General features: G+C 41.1%; 1 protein-coding gene across 3 annotated transcripts in view; it reads right to left on the bottom strand.

The window, feature by feature from the left end:
* Positions 1 to 1,675: 1,675 nt before the first annotated feature.
* Positions 1,676 to 20,775, bottom strand: part of KIF26A (kinesin family member 26A) — a 157,299-nt gene continuing 138,199 nt past the window's right edge. For all 3 annotated transcript variants that reach the window (XM_073638633.1, XM_073638635.1, XM_073638634.1), the window contains exons 6-16: positions 18,903 to 19,112; positions 17,934 to 18,027; positions 17,232 to 17,494; positions 16,807 to 16,987; positions 14,991 to 15,150; positions 12,480 to 12,642; positions 8,227 to 11,437; positions 7,569 to 7,759; positions 5,470 to 5,490; positions 4,628 to 4,778; positions 1,676 to 3,073 (exon numbers count right to left, since the gene is read on the bottom strand). In XM_073638633.1, coding sequence (XP_073494734.1) covers positions 2,895 to 3,073; positions 4,628 to 4,778; positions 5,470 to 5,490; positions 7,569 to 7,759; positions 8,227 to 11,437; positions 12,480 to 12,642; positions 14,991 to 15,150; positions 16,807 to 16,987; positions 17,232 to 17,494; positions 17,934 to 18,027; positions 18,903 to 19,112 — 4,824 coding nt within the window. In that variant the 3' untranslated portion in view covers positions 1,676 to 2,894. The remainder of the gene's footprint in view (positions 3,074 to 4,627; positions 4,779 to 5,469; positions 5,491 to 7,568; positions 7,760 to 8,226; positions 11,438 to 12,479; positions 12,643 to 14,990; positions 15,151 to 16,806; positions 16,988 to 17,231; positions 17,495 to 17,933; positions 18,028 to 18,902; positions 19,113 to 20,775) is intronic.

Genomic DNA, 20,775 nt, shown 5'->3' with positions numbered 1-20,775 from the left:
TAACAAATCTGTAGTATGCCCTACAAAAGTAGTGGCCACAGTTGCATATTTTAAAGCTTTATAAGGGAATTAAGGGAATAGAAGTTCTGGGCATTAACCAAATGTGAGGATTTCACTACTAGAGTCACCCAATGATCAATCAGTATAATTGTACGGCATCTTTTAAAACCCCTCCTTGACCCCTAAAAGTAAAGAGCTGTGAGGATTCTCCGATGCTGGCACCGGGAGCAGGCGGTCACATGACCGCAAGTATGCAATTGAAATACTTCCGGCCACATTCCAACTAAACGTGTCCGGCATCACTCAATGAACTTGTATTGAGCGAGGTCGCATACGTTTAGTTGGCATGTGACCGCATGTATGCAAATCACATACTTGCAGCTCCCGGCGCCGGCATTGGAGAATCCTCACATCGCTCGCACACAGAGTGGCTGCAGACTTGTACCCAAAGGCTGGACAACCCCTTTAAGATCCCTGTACACATTAGATAGGTGTCAGCCAAACGATCTCTCATGGAGAACAAAAGGAACAACTAGTGGACATTAAACAAGCCGGATCATTCCCTTCACCAACATCATCTGTTGGGGGAGAGTCGGGGGGGCACCCCATACTCATTAGACTATTGAGTTAATTTTCTTGTGGTTCAAAGCTCGATTTCTCAGCATTGGCACATTTGACAGGTATCCATTTTTATTGTTCTTTTACTACCTAAACAGTCTTCTCGTTAGTTTGATAGGTAAAATCATCCCTTGAACTTTGATCGGAGAGTGAAATGTTGCTGTCAAGCCCCAAACGAATGGAATTGTAACATAAGTGTAAACATTTCCAGGAAAGAGAGAAAAAAATATATTAATAAATGCATCTTTTATTCACAGATAAAAGTTTAAGTAAGTTATTATACATTTATACAAAGGTTTTGAAAACCTCATATAAAAAAAACAAGATGATCAGAAAATATGACTCCATATGAAATGTAATATTACTTACACAAACCTTTGCAAAGTGTTTGGCAATCATACAACAATCGGTGCTTGAGACATCCATTAGAAAACAGAAAAATGCACACATTACATGCAGCATGTATAGGTATAACCTGAGCTTTTGCCTTCTATAAAAAACGGTAACAAAAAAATTCCTTAAAAAAATGCATAAACAGTGTAAGTAGAAAAAAATAAACCATGCTTCACCGTACTACGCCCAGTATAGTACAATGTAAAAACGTACAAGAGGGAGCATTTTTTTTGTTTAGTGGAGAATAGAGAACTGTAGAAAAAGGAAAGTGAAGCGTAATCCAAAAAATTGCATACAATTCGTTTAATTGGTCAGAAAAATATTATTTCATTATGAAGAAGGAAACTTTTTGTTTTGGCTGCATAAAAACAGCTTTTTTTTGTGAAACCAGAAGGCATAATTCAGGTCCAGAAACATACTTTCTTTATTGCTCCTGTTACAAAACTTCTCATTTTTGTTACTTTTTTTCCCTCCTTTTTGTATGTTTTTTGTTTTATTTTTATTTTTTTACAAGTAATTACACTGTACAGTATAAATGTTGATACATTTAATGGTCTGCTTAGGTTTGCTGGCTTTGAAAATTTAGCACCAAAAAAATGTAAAAAAATTTATAAGAAAACAAGGCACTTTAATTATGTTCTTTTTTTTAACGCATGATGTGATGTTTCTCTTTTTTTTTTTTTTTTCAATACCACATTCTTCTATATCCCTCTTGACTCCCAATGCTTGAGAATCCCATTGCAGTGTGTTGTCTCACTAGGGTTGTAATCTTTTTTAATACTTTCGGAATTTATTATTCAGACGCAGATGTTGTGTATACCATATTCTGAATGTAAAACCCGACCCCTCGTGGTTCTACTGGGATATATATGGTGTTGTAACATTGGCTCAGTAGAGCTGTAGGGGTCTTACATCCAGAATAAAGATAGTTAAAGGGAATCTGTCAGCACAAAATGGCTGTTCAAACCAAGCACCGACCTGGGTGCATCCTTGGGGTGGCTGAGCAGATCAGGGAATCTACCTACTAGCTTGTTTTCCATCCATCTTCCTTGATTGACTTTCCAGGAGCAAAAGGAGGATAAAGATAGATGTAAAACAAGTAGGCAGAACTACTTGGTCACCCTGAGGGTGCACTGCGGGCGTGTGCTAGGTCTGAACAGTCATTTTGTGCTGACAGACTTTCTTTTAAACATGAGTACAATATGGCCATCTAAGGGCGCATTCAGACATCCGTACAAATCGGTCCTAGATCAAACCACAATGCACGGACTGGCCGTGGGTCGGGAGAACAGTGGCCAGTTCGTGCGTTGCGATCCGATCTCGGACCAATTTGTACGGATGTGTGAATGCGCCCTAACAGAGATGTAACTGTAATAGCACGGGCCAATTCTCTAGGTTATTTGAAACGTCAAGTTCCAGTCTGTTTTTGCAGGCGAAGGCGGACATATCATGTACGTGCAACAAGTGCATCTTCATAAGGGTCCTGTAAACAAGAAGTGCCATAGCCATATCAAAAACACTGAGCTTTTGCTCCTTTAATATATTTCCTTCTCCCCGATGGAGCTGAGGTGGGCAATATACAAGTCCTGTGGCCACTTGGTTTCCCGCATAGTGGCCTTCTGCTATCTATGCCCGCACATGGTGGCAGGTCATTGCAGATCCAAATAACCCAGAGAACCAATTCGCCTACGTACGGTCTAGTGGCACCGTATTCATTTCTCGGTCATTACAATTCATCATCGGTATCAATCCAAGTAACATTCTTTCCATTTTTACATTTTCACATTCTGATGTACATTTTTTTTTTCATTGCACGATGCAGAGTCATTTCTAAATCAACTCCTCAATGTCCATTATCGTCTTCAATCCAACTTGATCATTCTTCACACTTCCACTTCTCTTCCACTATCTTGCTGATCTGCTATCATTCCGATGTCGAAGCAGGTCACTATCATGACGTGAGATTTGCATATGTTAACACAGAGCTCCAGGTCCTCTGTGACTTGTTCCAGTGCCTCTAGGTACTCCTGAGACTCTCTGTCGAGATCTGGGTCCACTTCAACTGTTGGCCAAGAATGTGGAAACAATGTGAGATCATTATAATAACAATTTTGCATAAGGTACATCTATTACATTCATACATCACTACCACCAAATACACAGTATTGACATGAAAAGAGTGGAGATTACTTTAGAAGTTATTGTTTTGTTTATAGAAGTTGCTTAAATAAAATTAAAGGGGTTGTCCAAGACTATATCGATGACAAATCATCAATTAAGTTGGCTTTCAAGATCAGGTCTGTGTGGGTGTGAAACCTAATACCCTATCAATTGGCTGTTGGCAGGTCCTCACAGCTCCGTGTACTATGTAGTGGCCATTCTCGGGCACTGCAGTTTGGCTCCCATAGAGCTATGGTGGGGTTAGTTGACGTTAGCCCCCCATAGATCTGATACTGATAACTTATTCTATAGGATAGGTCATCAATATTGTAGTCCCGGACACACCTTTAAAGGCGTTGTCCAGGACTATATTATTTTTTTTACTATGGGCCTATAATCTAACCGGCACGTAATTGTTAACAGAGGTAACTAACTGCCTGTTTGTTCCACCCTGTGGCAGCTCAAAGCGATCAACGAACGCTCCTGCCGGTGATTCAGCTGCTCCATGTCAACAGAGCAGCTCTTCCTCTTCTGGGCTGCTCTGTCGACAGTGCGTGACTGCCGGCGTCATGCTGATGGACAGCCGGCTTACCGCATTTAGGCAGTGGGGAGCCGGTTGTCAATCAGCATGACATTGCAGTCACACCCTTTCAACAGAGCAGAACGAAAGAGAAGATGCTGCTCTGTTGACGTGACATCAGTGAAAGCCACTAAATAACCGGCAGGAGCAGTCTGTGACCACTCTGTGTTGGCAGAGATCAGCACTGGGCACAACAGGCAGGTAGTTTATAACTAGCTGCCTGTTAGTTCTTAGACACATAGAAAAAAAAAAAAGTCCTGGATAACCCCTTCAATGGACATTAACTTTTTACCTATGATTCACCTTGATCTAGTCCTGTAAGACCACCATCTTAGAAATAAAGGCACATAAGCCTCTCTTTCGTATTCTCTATTTTCCTATTATAGGGGTTGTCCCCTTTCAACACAAGTTTACCCATTGGCTCATTTAGCTGTAAAAAAACAAACTGTGCTTTACTTACGTTTCCTAGGTCCAGCGCTGTGTCTTTGTTGCCGCCCCGTTCTGTCTTTTGACACCAGAGGTGATATCATGTTAACAGACCTGCAGCCAATGATTGAACTCATCAACTAGTGCCGTCTACATTGACCAGAGCCTTTGAGCCCAGTGATTGGCTGCAGCGCTGTCAGCGTGCAGTCAAACAACAGAGACCGGGGCAGCATCGGAGGCACCGCAGAAGACCCAGGAAGGTTTAAATAAAGCTGTTTGTTTTTTTACATGCAACTGAGCCTAAGAACAACGGTTTGTTGAACGGGGACAAGCCCTTAAATGCATGTAGCCAAGTTGCAGTCAATTAATTTACAATTGTGAAAAATTTGATCCATAATCCTTAAATCGTTAAGAATTTTATCACCCCATGAGGACACCAATAATACTTACATTCTCCTCTCCACTTGTTGGGATCCATCATCAGGCGAGCCTTCGTCTCCTCTAACTCCTCTTTCAACATCTCATATTTTGCCTTCACATCTTTGATTCTCTGTTGACGTCTTTCCGCAACCTTCAGCTTGGTGTTGAAGTACATCAGACCCTTAGGAAAATAGATAAAACATGTTATCAGCACTAGAGAGATTTCCGATAACGTAGAGATCACGGGGCAGATATTTTTTTTTTACTTTCTGGTTGACCTTAGCAATGTGTTGTGGATTGCTTCAATTATACTACAAATAAAAAAAAAAAGTATGTATCACATAGAAAAGCTTCCAAACTATACAAACTCACTATTGATTTACAAAACTTGTCATGGTGTAAATTTTTAATAGAAAATGTTTTTTTTCTTTTTTTTTGTAGTATCTGTGTGCGAGTGTAATTACATAATGGTCTACTTGGCTTTCCCTTTCATGTTTCGTCAATTTGTTTAATTAAACCATTTATTCTAATTTACTAATTAACAGCAAGACAAATAAAAGTCTACAGGGGCGTGTTAATTAGGTACTGACTATATTTAATTGAGATTCAATTTTAAAAATTAGTACTAAATTAGAAGAAAATAAAAAAATATATATATATTACCTGAGCAAATTTACTTTGAGGGAAATGTTTGAGTAATAGACAATTAAAAAAAGGTACGGAAAATAACTAGGAGTATTAAAAAATGTTTAAAGAAATAATTCTACAAATTTTCTAAAAAGATTCTAAATTTGAGAATCAATGAAACATAGATAGATAGACAGATAGATATGAGATAGATACAGACAGACAGACACATTTCCAATCTTTACCTTTTCCATGTCCTGGAAAGGCTAAAAAAAAAAGGAAATATTAGACTCAAATTTCCCAACAAAATTTAGAAAAAGTACACTTTTCTATGAAAAATAAATCAAATTAAAACAAAATGATTGAACTCTTTAGTTACACTAAAGTCAGATATGATCTGTAAAAACATTTAATGAAAATTCATAGACGATGGCTTTTCACAATATTTTTCGTTCAGAGTCCACCAAAAAAATACGTTAATCTTGGACTTTCCTACTGCGATGACCCATAGTGAAGAGCTGTGACATCTGTGAAGGAACCTTGTGTTAATTCCACTAAAGCACCACCACTGTTAAAATGAGGTATTACAGGATGCTTTTTTAAATCGATAGACTCTTAAAGGGCTTGTAAAGGATTTTATATTAGTGCCCTATCCTTAGGATAGGTCATCAATATCAGACCGGTTGGGATGCGACACCCAGCACCTTCACCAATATGCCGATGGTGGCCAGATATGCTTAGTTGCAGAGAAGAACTATACAGCTCTGTCATCTGCATAGTGGCTATAGTTAGGTACTGCAGATCTACTTTCTATTCATTTAAATAGGGGCGGATGTGCAGCACCCGGCCGTGTCCACTATACAGTTGACGGAGCTGTATAGTTCCTCTCATCAACTGAGCACCTCTGGCCACCACCATAAACAGCTGATCGGGGGAGGTGCCGGGTGTCTCACACTCACTGGTCTAACATTGATGACCTATCCTAAGGATAGGTGTCACGGGTGTATCAGAGGTGACAGACAGTCGCCCTGCAGTTGATTGCAGGAGATCTCTACGTTTGGCATTACAGACATCTTCTTAGATGAGAGGCTGTCTCTAGGACCTAGCGGATACCTCCCTTTGGTAATTAGCTCCCTGGCCTGGGTGTATATATACCTGGTGTATCTGAGAAGGAGGTGCCGGCTATATTCATTTCTACTTGTGAAGGCTTAGCAAGAGTAGTACTTCATCTTCTCTGGAGCTTGAGGCCGAGTTCACATTTGTCTAGAGTCATCTAGTCTTGTTGTCTATGGAGTTTAGTGGAGATCGACTAGTGCTCATCTCCTCCCATCCCTAGCCTTAGCCATACGCCAGGGAAAGACAGGTCGAGTCACGCATGCGGCGATTGCTGAAGAGCCAATATAGGGACGTTAGTTGAGACAGGGTGACACTAGACCAGACAAGGAGGTCTCCACTTCCCCCTTTCCCTAGTGTCTGGGCTCCCTTTCCCTCTGTGTTGCACTAAGTCTTTTCCACACCTGAAGTGACAATAGGCCACTAATATAAAGTCCTGGACAACTCCTTTAACGTAGTAGTTATGTGCACCAGGCCCTGCAACTTGAGAGATATTTTTGTAGCCACTTTCTGCTTTAGGCAAAGGATGGGGGTCTTGAATGAGGAACCCATCAAATATTACAGAATGAAGCCACAAGGTATTTGAAAATGGGTTTTCTAAACCAGACAACCTCTTTCTGACAAGCCTTTGAATTGGAATCTGAGTAGTTGGCTGGGTGTGGGCCTTAAAATCTCCTGAAATTATTACCACTTCTATGTAAATAATCTACCACTTAATATAGTGTAACTAGCTCACACGGGCAAACCACAAGCTTAGCTGCCACTTTCATTATGGTGTACTAGTTTGCCTTTTTTAGATATGAAACCATTGTCGATATATATTCTGAACTAGACATATTTGCATAATTTCAAAGGTAATTAATTGGGAAACCTTATTTTAAAACTGAGTAAAAATAACTTATATTATTGTGATGTGATAATTACTTAATGCAATCTGCTTTGAGTAATGCATTTCTGTTAGATGTGTCACCCTATGAAAACCTTATAACAGGGAGTCTCTGTGATCGGCACTGATCTGTGATGGAACCTGGAAGAAAAGGCTCAATTTCTCTACAGTGCCACAGCAGGACAAATGAAGAATTACAGGCCATTAAAATTATTGGGCTGTTCTTGCAGGGTCCTACAAAGCAAGATATGCTCCCTCTTTTAATTCATAAATCCCCAACAGGATATTTCTCGAGTCTCGACATCTATTATATATAATCATGATGAATAATACATAACATCTGACCTCTGTCTCTTCACGTTTGTGTCTCTGCAGCCTTTCCACATCATCAATTTCATAAACTTTGATTTCAAATGGTTCTTTTAAAGTGCCAGGCAAAGGCGGGAGGTCGACCCATTGGCCAGTAACATTATTCTTTCTGCCAACTGTAGAAGCCTCAGGAAGAGGTGTGGGTATGAGCCTCCTGCGCTGAAGACCTAAGAAAAAATCAACCTCTTGAGTCCTGACCAATCAAAGACCCATCAATATAAGGCAATGATAATAGAGCATTTAAAGAGTACTTGTCATTTGCCACAAATATATATATTTTTTTCACCTGGTCTATGTAAATCTTGTCTTTTTATCAGCATTGGCGTGGACCTCACGTTTTCTCTGTGGGACTCTTCCTAAGAATAACGCTCACTTGGCTAAACTAACTAGATTCATGTATATAGCAAAGTGGAAGCCATATCTCCGGAATGGAGAGGCGAAAGAACAAAAAAAACACAAGATTCAAGAGACCAACTGCATTTACACTCGATATAAAAAATAAAAGCAACATATTCATAGCAAGTGACAGGTCCGCTTTAAGGCAAACACAACAGTTTATCAAATACTTAACAAAATTTATCAGTTCGGAACAAAAAATTTTTAGGCAGGTTTATAGATGTAAAATTCACATTACCTCTTTTCTTTGGAGACTTTAAACTCCTCAGTCGTCCAGAAGATGACATTCCACTTTCACTCATTGAGTCGTGGGCTGAGGATGCACTTCCGGTGGCTTCACTATCCCGGATCATGCTTTCGTAACCACTGCTACCGCTGTGATAGAAGAGGGCCGTCCTTCCCATTGCAGGGGGCAGCTCTCCGCTTAACACACTGCTGTTATCACTGCCATGCCCGCTGCTGTATCTCTGAGGACGCCTTGGGGCAGTTATTTTACTATAGGGTGAAGGTAGAACGGGAGCCTGAGATTTTTCATCGCTAAGATTAATACCACTGTCATTACCACTATCTGAGTCCGTTGACCCCCGGAAGTGGCTAATTTTGCTAGTACCACCAGATGCCAACTCATTTACACGGTTGTTGGCAGCCCTTAATGCTTGCTTTGTGCCCATAATGGTTCCTCTCGCAGGTTTGACATTAGCACTTTGAACGGATCTCGAACCTGCTTTTCCACTAGGAGGTATTCCAGAACATTTGCCATTTGACTGATTAAGAGACTTTACAGAAGAACTGAGAGATTTTGATCCATTGGGTGTAAGGCTGCGGTTTTTGCTTAAACTTGTTGTAGCTTTCTGAGAAAGGGAACTTTTAGCCTGGTTGCTTTTGGTGGAAGAGCTGCAAGAAGGTGGTGAGGTAATTGTATTAGATGCTGGTGGATTGCCAAGTCTAGGCACTGTACGGCCAGCCTTATTGATACTACTGACACTGCTGTTATCTCTATTCGTGCTTGTCCTTGAGCCAACAGATGTAAGACTATCACATCTCTCCAGAGACGTGTGGCTTCCATAGCGTTGAACACACTCAGATTTGTTGGATTTATTTTTCAAGCTGGAGACTGCTTTGGGCAGTGAATGATCACTTTTAGCAATTTTGCTGCCAAGTTGTGTTTCTGAATCTTCTTCTAAATTTAAAGTGGACCTACTATAATCTGCTACTTCTAACCTGCCAAGACTATTTGAGTGAAGAGGATTATTTTTATGATCTAAGCTTGACTTTCTTACAGGAGGAGCTGGAGGTCCAGTACCACCTGGTCTTGGCAACATGCTTGTCTTCTGCGGAAATGTCTTTCTAGCTCCTGAAAAAGTAGCATCTGAGACTCCTTTTATCCCATGCTCCATTTGTGAACTGTGGTTCGTTACGACACCTAATGTTGTGGCACCTCTCCTCAGTTGTGGCACTTTTGTGAGCGGCTCGCTCTTTTTAGTGGAAGGTTTAGGATCCACCTCACAGCCATCCACCACGCGTTGTGAGCATCCCAACGTTGTTTGAGATTTTGTAGCCTTAGGCATATTGGTTTGTGCAACTTTTGAGCTTTGTTTTAACTGATTGTCTGTAACCAAAGTGAATGATTTTGCAGAAAGTGTCTGATTTTCAGTCCTTCCTTCTAAGGAATTTTCCTGTCGCACTGTCCATGGGTCTTCAAACATGCTTTCTTTGCAAGTCAATGGGTTCGCATGTGTTGTGCTTGAGGTAGACTTATTTTTCCGAGGAAGACTAGAATGGATAGTTTCTACTGAAATTGTGCCCCAGGTGCTACAAGCTCTAGGTTGGCTAGTTGCTTGATGAGCAGTTGGCATAGCTTTGGTTAGCTCAGAAGTCTTAAGGCTCTTCTCATTGCTAGCATACACGAGACTAGATGTAATACTGTCATTGTCCATTTCGGAAAAGCAAAACCCACTATCGTTTAGAGAATTTTTTAGATTCTTGCCAATATGAACATTTGTGCTGTCTGAATCCAAATCCAAACTTTCCACAATTTCATCGCCTTTATAAGATGAGTGCGGCATTAAAGTGTCGTACGTCTGTGCTCCATCACTTTTAATTGTACAGATACTCACTTCACTCAACCACGAGCTTATAGAAGAGCGCCTGCTGCTGATTGTGCATTGATCCTCGGTTAAGGGAACTACAATATCGATATTAACACCAGCGGTGGTTATCTGTGAGGTGTAGGCATCAAACTCATCATTAATACTGCTTATAATACTAACTGGTCTAGATCCAGAAGCAAGGGCCTGCAGAGAACAGTCGCTGTTAAAGCTAATGATGCTGGATGGTCTACCGCTATCGAGAATCCCACCTATGGACAGTTCTTCAACAACAGTGAACACAAGTTCATCTTCTCCGTTAAGCTCAACAGGCTTCTGCAGTGTTACTGTTGTGGTTACAATATCGCGATCAAACCCTTTTCCGTTCACTGCTGAACAAAACCTGCGTACCTCAACTGGGCCAGATGGTTTAGGAGTGCTTTTCATAACCGGAAATGTGCTGCCTAGTAAATTGTGCTTGTCCTGGCTCCTTAATCTGCTCATTCCAACAGGAGGTGTCCTGACACCACTACATGGTTCTAAGCTCACTTTTGAGTTCATTTGAGGAGGTGGTGGTGCAGGACTTGGGAGAGGTCTTTTTGTAAGGAGGCTTTTTTCCCTCACTGATGGATCAATAGATAATTTTGGTTGTTCCATTAATTTGCTGTTAATTGACAATGTTCCTTTTTGCCTTTCTGTGATTGTCAACTGATCTCCATCTGGGACATAGTCCAAATGTGCAGTTTCAGCTTTGGCTTGTGTTTGAGGGTGATCTTGTGTTGGCTGAGGTGGCAACGTTTCCAATCCTGAACAGTTATATGGAAAAGCGGATGAAATATTACTGCTTTGTCCTTTCCTGGGTGACTGTGGCAGTTTTTCTTGCTGTGGCATAGGAGGTATATTTTCCTGGTAATTCATGGCTTTTGTAGCAAGAGCTGATGAGGCAAGTTCTTCATGGAGGAACCTGATAGGATTTTCACTGCCGTCAATACACTCAAGTCTTTCTTGTAGCTCGGCAAATGTGTTGCATTTCAAGTGATCATTATCTGAACTTCGAAGACCGGATAAATTATCTTTGCTCTTTCTCTTGAGAAGTGAAGGAATAATGGGGACAAACTCTGGAGGACCTTCATTATCTGTCAGATCTTGGTCAGATAAAACCGCCCCATTTGGACCAACGTAGATAACTGTATCACAAGACTGCTCACTGCTGGAAGAATAATCTGGATCACTGTGCATTCCAAGAGCAGGAAAATCGGGGTCAAGTACAACTGTCTTTGGGTGGAAGGGTCTCATGTGGTGAGGTCTTCTTGCTCGGCCTTCTTCGCAAGAGCTTTCTCCTCCAGATGAGCTGGATGCGTACTAGAAAATTAAGAAAGGGACAGTATGCTGAGAATGTGACAGCTGCACTACTTAATATCACCCACTCCTTCTGAGTCAAGAGGAAACTTATCTTAAGTCCTAATTACTCGCTTCTTCTAACCACTGCTGAACCCCATCCAAGCAAGTATCTACAAATACTGCAAAAAAACCTATCTATCTATTATTATAACCCACTGCAGCTACAGTCAATCATCCATAAGAAAGTGATAATGTGATAAAGAACTAAATCACAGAATTTTGGACCCATTTAGATATGGGTGAAGCATGGGTGTGGTGGTTTGGATGTTGTGCATTCGTGAAGGGCTCTCTGGGGGCTTGCATAACAGTAAATGCATTTGCTTGAATTTGGATCTATGCACACAGCAGAGACTCCATGTATTGCCATACAGACTTCACTGTCAAGTCTCTATGGGCAGATTTTATCCCCTAAAAGCAAAGCTTATAGCTTCTACAAGACGAGAGCTCTATAGAACATGCCCCCAATTTTTTTCCCCCCACACTTGAACGAGCGCGCTGAATCAAGCCGCAATGTGCATGAGATCTTAGTGTATGGAAAGTGGCAAACTAAACTATATATGACATTCTGCTCAATAATGGGCTTCTCGGGGTGCACTTTTATCCTAAAACTGACCATACATGTTAAAGTCAGCAGAACGCAACAATTTTGGTGACACTGGCTTCCTATCTAATGGGCATGGTGGTGTCTAGACTCTCCCTCCGGTGGCAGTGGAAAATGGATAAGGCTGTTGGCTTTCACCATGCCTGATCCTTCTTGTCCTTATGAAATCTAAGACGCCATCAGAATCCATCGGTTATTTAATCCATGCATTTTGTATAGGATGTTGGAAGGAACATCTAACGATTGTATGATCGTTATATAAAGTTTATGGCCAGCTTAAGAATAGGCCATCGATGCATTTTTCTAGAAAACCTTCTCCTTAAAGTCCTTTATACAGAATATAATTTATCCTGGACACAATCTATTTTCCTCCAGTAAGTACAATAGAGAGAACAGACTAACCTTGGATTTTTTCTTTTTCATTCGATGAATCCTTGATGCGAGCTGCACGGTGGCGAGGGATTCTGGGTAATTTGACGGAGAGTCTGAGATGTGGGCAATCATCGTTGTTCTGCAGTTAATATTCCCCAGAGATTCCCTCAGGAGCATAGTTAATTTGCTGTCCCTATTTAACAAGGGGGAAAGGCGAATTAAAATTCTGCACCGGGCATTTGGAGACATTCCTTTTGTTATTTCAGTATTGTAAGGGCATGCCAACAAGCAAGTAAAAGGATTACATTAAAAATACCAGCTGTTTGCAATGCTATAAATGACAGCCAGTTGTAATTTAACCTGTCCAGTCTGCAATAAACTTCAAGGCAACTTAGCTAAAGCCCTTGCTGGCAACTAAGGGATTAATTATTTCCATTTTTGACACCAGTATTTGCAAACAATTCAAGGAATGAAGCCGTTAGTCAGTGCTCATCATAATATGGATGGAGAGTGGCTCCGTGCACCCGAGGAACCAGCGGACTCAGCAGGTTTCCTGGTTCAAAACAAGACATGGCTAGAGTGTTTTTGAATTTTTAATTTATAATATTAATTAAACTGTTATAAAATCTATAAATATTTATATATCGAAGATACAATATAAACTTCCAACAAGCCCATCCGCTTCCTTACAGTGGAAAAGGACAGGAAAGAAGAATTGAAAAAGGGAGATTTTAAATAGTTCATTTTTTGGTGATATATTACCTTTTATACACCAGTGCACTTATCAGATATCATGAGGTGCATACTTCATTTTGTGTTATGTTTTTGCAGCTTTTCTTGCACTTTAATCGTACACTTTACAGCACATTACAGGGCATTCATTGCCAGCAGCCAAGACCCAACGCTGGGAGGGTTCTCATCTTTCCAATGTGAAGCCATTAATCATCTTGCAATTTGCAAACGTTTTAACCTTGCAAGAATATTACGGGATGTGCCGCTCCCACTTTGCTGCTTAATAAAATAATTACGTCTTTGGATTCTTCTACTTGGACCCAATAGCTGTTTAGTTTGTTAGTAATGTTTAATTTATTGACTTTTTTTTAACTCTAAACTTGATCTATACATCTATCAGAGATATATTGATAGATTTCTCAAGCCATGGGGCGTAATAGAGGTATAGGTACCTATACAAGACTTTAAGAAAGGCTCCTAATAAAACTATACACATTATGTTATACCTGGAGCAAGCGGTAGGAATGGCAAAGTGTATATGTTTTGGTTTTCTACTGTATATGTACTTTGTTACGCCCTCCAACAGTAGTGCTGTATTTTTTTTTTAGGCTTGAGAAAGGCCAATTATGGCTTAAACGTTGCCTGCTTTGTCTTCCTGTTTTAACTAATTTGGAATACAGATCAAATTTTTATCAAGAACCTGCGGTTTTGGTGCCTCGGCTTCTCTGAATTTTATTTTTTAGTTATGCCCTGTTAGGTCAAGCGTTAAAGGAGTCGTTCAGGACTTTAACATTGATGGTCTATCCTTAGCATAGGTCCTCAGTGTCTAATCGTTGGGGGGTGTGACACCCGAACCTGACCCAGTTGATTAGCTGTTCCCGGTGTTGGCGGTAGCCGGAACTGCTCAGTTGCGGAGGTGCACAGTACAGTTCCATCAATGTATAGTGGTCGAGGCTTTGTACTGCACATCCGCCCTTTATTCAAATCAATAGGAGCTGGATGTGCAGTACCCGGCCAGGACTCTATTCCGCCAATGGTGCTGTGCAGCTCCGCAACTGGGAACAGCTGATTGGCAGGGGTGCCGTGTCATCCTCGCCCACCAATCTGACATTGATAACCTATCCTGAGGATAAACCATCAATGTTTAAGGCTTGGACAACCCCTTTATATATAACACATTATAAAAGTTTTTTTTGCTTTAAAGAGGTTGTCTTCACGAGTCTACCCTTTTCCATGTGCTCCATAAGGTCAAATAAATACTTACTGTAGATAGAAAAAATATATTGCGGAGATGGAACATGGAGTCAAAGTAAAAGAAAATTGTTGGGAGAGCAACAAAGGAGGAAAAGTTGAAGAAAGGGTCAAAATAATTGTTCTCCATATCCTAAATCTTGCTGCTGTTGAGGATCATGCTAGAGTAGAGGCCCCATTATAGCTTATATCATGGGCAGAGCCACCAGTGTCCCAAGGATGTTGAGTGCCGAGGTGGGTGAGGAATCATAAAAAGAAATGAACCATTCTCCAGAGTGAAATAAATCCTTACTATGGCTCTGCTTTTCCTATAGTATCATGATGGTTCAGAAACTGCATTGAAGCTCCTCTTGGGTAATAATGGAGAATGGGGGGTTAGAATTGTGGGTAACATTTGTTATTTTTAAAACATATGAGTACATGTGAGGTCAACCCAAGCTTGGAGGTGTCCACTGTCCAACTGAATCGGAATGACTTGACATAGCACTAACTTTTCATATAAATACATTACCTACAGCAAGTCCAAAGACTCGTAAACGTTGGGTACACCGGACTAACCTGTATGGGATATGCTTAGCACCGTTCACAAGAGCTAATATGACATTGCCCAGAGCATTCAGAGATAGACAGAGGCCTCCTCCTGCATCACGACTTTTACTCAGCACTCTTTCGCAACTCCCAAGGTCAATAAGGTGTAATCGGCTGCGGCCACCCGACACTATTGAAGGAGAAAAACCCCATATCATGTAAAATTAGAGTTGTAGTATGAGATATTCATAAAAACAGAATCCCATGGTAAACAACATAGATGTTTTTCTTTCTCATGAAACCATATGTATTGCTGAAATTGTCGGCTTTACCATGATAATGATGCAGCCATCAATATTTTCTACCCGATATCTCTGGAGGAAAGTGCAGCACTTGACCTTTCCGTACTTTACAACCTTACAAAGTTCAGCTATTATTTAAACCTACAGCCACTTCCTTCCATTTCTCTATTCCCCCAGTAGACATAAACCTCACGGAAACTGCATTTCTACTATTCAGAGTAGGAAGCGCCATTGTTTTCCATCAACCTGTTAATTTTTTGTGCACCTGTTACACACATATAATTGCCCCTTAATGGGAAGTCCACATTTGTTCTACATTTGCAAATAGTCCAAATTAAATTCATGGGGGAGCTGTAAAAAACAACAAGTTGTCTATTCTTACTTGTTGGTTCTTGCCTTTGTGATATAAAGGTCTATTAATTTTTTTTCAGAACATGGGAAACAATGCTGAGACAAAATCAGGATCGGGCTGAATTGTAATCATTCAGAAATATAACAACATGGTTGATTTAAAAAAAAAAAATCAACACCTCCCAAACAGCGCCACACATATTCATATGTTGTTTGTGGTACTGCAGCTCAGCCCTATGCACGTGAATAAAACTAAGCTGCAATATCAGATTCAATTTATGAAAAGGTGTGGTGGAAAGATGAGCAAAAAGATTTGGAGGACACTGGTTGAGCCACCACGTTAGTCTGTGGCATCCTACCTGAGTCATCTTTGGTATCTCTTCTAATTATTAAAGTTGTTGTCCATTACTAGTATCACCCTTTCTCAATTAGCATGTTTGCCCCCAGTAAAATAACAACACATATAATCGCCTACGGTGTTGGCACTCGCTCTCCTGGGGATTGTGCCACACTGTTATGCCACGTGATTTCTGTGCCCAATCAACGTTGGCTTTACTCTCCCCGACTTTGGACAAATCAGACAATAAGAGGGAGTCAGAGCTCACTTCTTCTTGATGTCTGATACATCTGAAGTCGAGGAGAGTAAAACCAGCGCTGATTGGCCACAGAGATCGCGTGAAATAACAGTGTGACGCGATCCCCGGGAGAGCCAGTACTGACACAGCTGGAACGGCTTTGGCACCGAAGGTGAGTATAAGTGGTGTTATTTTACTGAGGGCAAATATGCTGATTGCGAAGGGACAATCCTTTTAAGCCGGGCATAACGTCATGCTTGTGTTAAGCCACAAAAGTGACGTTACACAGCGCCTACAAATAAAAAGAGCCGCCAGGGATTCTGGTAGGTAGGAGACAGTTTGCAGGGCTTCTTACCAGAAGTTATGGACTACTGACATTACCGCTAGACCAGGGTCCTGCAAATCTTATCTAGCATGATTATGTTTTTGGAAAATAGAAGCCATGATTTTCTAATCTTGGACAACCCTTTTTATTTCCAGGTAAGAAATACTATCCATAGGTTAATTCCTATTGGGTCAGCACTTCTGTTCTGCGAATATTGGGCTATTAATGTAATAGTGCTACAATCTTTGACACCAAAAAGATCAGGCATTGATGCACATTCCCTACACACGTACTTCCTCCTTTTCCACTCTTTTCCATACGATACTGGTATATGTGAAGGGTGAAAAGCATATGCGAGTTCCTCCGGTCTTCGTCACAATCCACCTTATTGGTACTTCTTGCAGCAATGGCAGCATCAAGGAAGTGAGCAGCTTTTTCTGCCGTCGGGGCTCTGAGCTCGCTCTGGTTTTGAAGCTGAAAACACGGGGAAAAAAAAACCACTTAATTAGGATGAGGGTGAGCTTTCTTTCTCAACTGCTGAACTCTCTTGGGCAATCAGAAAAACAAATATGGATAGCTAGGGACAAGGGATTCTGGCTTTTAGGCAAGAGAGAGTTTCATCAGATCTATAATGGCTGAAAAGAAAGAGATTTGAAACAAAAGTCGGAGATTTGGAAATAAAATGTATAAATAAATAATCCATGGAAAGTTATTATACCTGAGTTCCACATATTGGATCTTCTCGGAGATACACCCCGGGGGACTGTCCGTCTTGAAGGCTACCAGTGGCTACCTCTGCTAATAAATCCTTAAGGTTTTCATCTTTGCCATAGATTTCGACAGCAGATACCCGGATTGAGAAGCGAGTTCCAGTCTTTTCTCTCCTCTCGTTGATTAGTTTGAAAAGCCAGGAGATTGCGCAGGGTATAATGCCGAGGCTTTGTGTAGAAGCATCTTTGCCAATCATCGTATACGTCTTACCTAAAAAGAAAGCGCCATTAGATGACAATGGAGTCATCTCGATGTAGAGTCAGCCATTCATTGTCATACAAATCTCCATCTGCAAGCTATAAATACCACGGCCAATTCCAAGAAAATCTGGAATCATTTTCTTTCCAAGAATCTATTTCGGCTTTTCGACAAGCAACAATTTGACTTTTCATTCGCTATGAATATAGTGATACGAGCGCATGATGAGGCTATAATGTAATGTTAACACAATCATTTACAATGTTTAGTAATAATTTTGATCATTTCCAATTGATATCGTAACATTGGAGGAGAAATTAATTGAAGCAAGTTTTGTAACTAATTAAAAGCTATAATCTATTTGCATTCACTATGTTTGCCGAACCAGATACCGACAGCATGTAATTAACAGACTGACATATAATTAACTGTAACAAATCTGGGAGCTTACCAAGCTTGACATGACCAAAGCAAAATATGCACCCATCTGCACCATTCACGACAGACTGGATCACTTCTGCAACAGTCCCGGAGCAAACTTCAGCCTAGAGTACGATCAAGAAATTTACAGTGCCCTATTAGTATTGTGTATCTGAGCCATCTATGGAGATTTTCATAACAGATATGATGGGGACATTTTTTGAACAGTGCTGCAATTTGCTTGTATAACACAATTTATCGAACCTATACTCTGATTCTACAGCTCCTATGGTGTTCCCGATGAGGAACCATATATTTTGGTCAACATTTGTCCTCCCTATGAGTGGTGGGAATGAATGAAGGGCTCGTTCTCTATACAATCTTAAGGCCCCAATACTTAGTAAATGAAAACTGGGCAAATTCAACTTGGAATGGCAGATCATCTAATGTGTATGGGGACCTTCTCACTCAACTCGCAATAGATGTTGGGGAAGATACAGATTGGGCAGTTGGAACTTTTAACACCTGATCCTTTTGGTTTCAGATATGATAAACCACTGACAGGTGTTTCTGGCAGTGGCCTCCTTCTTGCTCTCATAAAAAAAATACTGTATGCGGTTGGGGAGTATGGGGCAGTAAGGAGTGGTAGATGTCTAGTGAACATTTGGCCAACAGCTTTGTCATGTGTATGGTCAACTTTAGCAATCATGAATATTGGGATACCAAGAATCATGAAGGCAACTCTCCCACAAAGTGAGGAAGAAAACTGGTCATCATACACCTTCCTATCCCCACCATCAAGAAGGATGAGCTACATGAAATATTTTATTTAAGTGGTATGATCCCAACTAGGTCTTATTGTTGTTTTTCAATATGCAATCTTGATAATTCTAGGGAACACTTCGAAAGTCAGATTTACAATATTTATCTAGATGCCATCAAAACTAAAGACCAGGATCAAACTATTACGTTCGTAAACATGCAGATGGTCTTGACCTACCTGAGAAGAGTCTTGAGGAAACACAGAATCGAAGGCAAACATCTTTGGAGCAGCAACAACAGCTCTTCTGTGGCCAGAAATGGAGGGACCACAAGTAGATGGATCATATAGAGTGATCTGTTTTTTCCGTGGGTCAACTTTTAAAAAGGACATTGACTCAGATGTATCATGACTTCCTTGAGAAGGACAGATCCTAAGCATGACTTTCACCTGAAAAAGAAAAACACCAACCACAAGGTTTTAAAAACAGGTTGGGTTGAAGCCTATACTTTTCTAAAGACAAATTCATAAAATGGCATCTTTAGTGAGGATGGTGATATCAAAACATAGGCTGAACACTTGTTCAACTCATGGAATTGATCCCACGTCATTAAAGGGCTAGGAGAATCCTTTCTCAGTAGAAGAGTTCCCTAAAGATAATTGGATCAAGAGTACAGCTGTAACCCGTAAAGGAATCTGCAGAAAGTGTTCAATTCCTCTATAGCTCCTCCGCAGGTGGAATGAAGAATTACATAAAGGCAATGGAAATCAATGGGTTGTCCATTAACATGCTGGGTCCTCCAGTTAAATAAAAAGTGGCCTTGTATTGGGTACTGTCATTCAGCATTTCCTAATAGGGTATTTGAAACAGATTTTCTAAATGAGACAGCTCCTTTAAGGGTAACATGACCGGTTAGCATTAGAAAACATTCCCATGAGTGGACGGAAAAGGGACTTTCTTTTACAAGGTCTTTTACAGTTTTTATTAGTTAAATGTGAATTATAACATCATAATGCATTGCCATACTCAGTCTTTAACACGCCATTTTATAGAATTAATCATCACAGAAATTGTAATTTGTAAGGTCAAACATAGCCTGCAATCTCATCTTCATCAGTCGCCTGGAGCTTAAGTACTGAATTCTATATGTTGTAAAAAGACTTTAAAATCTGGAAGGAAAAAAGGGATGTTGGATCTGCATTGCCGCATGTGGTCAGGAAAATGAATGAACAGGAACTCTCAAGTGTATATTAAAGAATGAGGCTTATGCAGCTGCCGTCAAAGGAAGTATTCCATCTGATTTACATGTGCTTGGGAATAATTTTCTTTTACACTTACATCTAAGTAGCCAATTATTTTTCACTTGCTATAGTCACTAAAAGTATTATGTGAACTGAATCTGAAGTGGGGAAAAACAGGTTCTAAATAGATGGATGCTCCAGCGGTCAGGGCCCAAGGTGTACATCAGTCACCCGACCAATGAGGCCACTGTAAGCTGCAGTAGTCAGGTAACTAATGAACAGGATGTCATCCCATCAGAAGTGATGACGCCATCCCACCAGAAGTGATGACCCCATCCCACCAGAAGTGATGACCCCATCCCACCAGAAGTGATGACGCCATCCCACCAGAAGGGACGATGCCATCCCACCAGAAGGGACGATGCCATCCCACCAGAAGGGACGATGCCATCCCACCAGAAGGGACGATGCCTTCACATCAGAAGGGACGATGCCTTCACATCAGAAGTGACGACCCCATCCCACCAGAAGTGATGACGCCATCCCACCAGAGTGATGACGCCATCCCACCAGAAGTGATGACGCCATCCCACCAGAAGTGATGACGCCATCCCACCAGAAGGGACGATGCCATCCCACCAGAAGGGACGACGCCATCCCACCAGAAGGGACGACGCCATCCCACCAGAAGGGACGACGACTTCACATCAGAAGGGACGACCCCATCCCACCAGAAGTGATGACGCCATCCCACCAGAAGGGGCGACGCCATCCCACCAGAAGTGATGACGCCATCCCACCAGAAGGGACGAAGCCTTCACATCAGAAGTGATGACGCCATCCCACCAAAAGGGACGATGCCATCCCACCA

This window comes from Phyllobates terribilis, unplaced genomic scaffold (genome assembly GCF_046119375.1).
Source record: "Phyllobates terribilis strain yellow unplaced genomic scaffold, ASM4611937v1 Scaffold_7__3_contigs__length_470593459, whole genome shotgun sequence".
NCBI classification, from domain to species: Eukaryota; Metazoa; Chordata; class Amphibia; order Anura; family Dendrobatidae; genus Phyllobates; species Phyllobates terribilis.
This window is presented reverse-complemented; position numbering and strand designations above follow the sequence as displayed.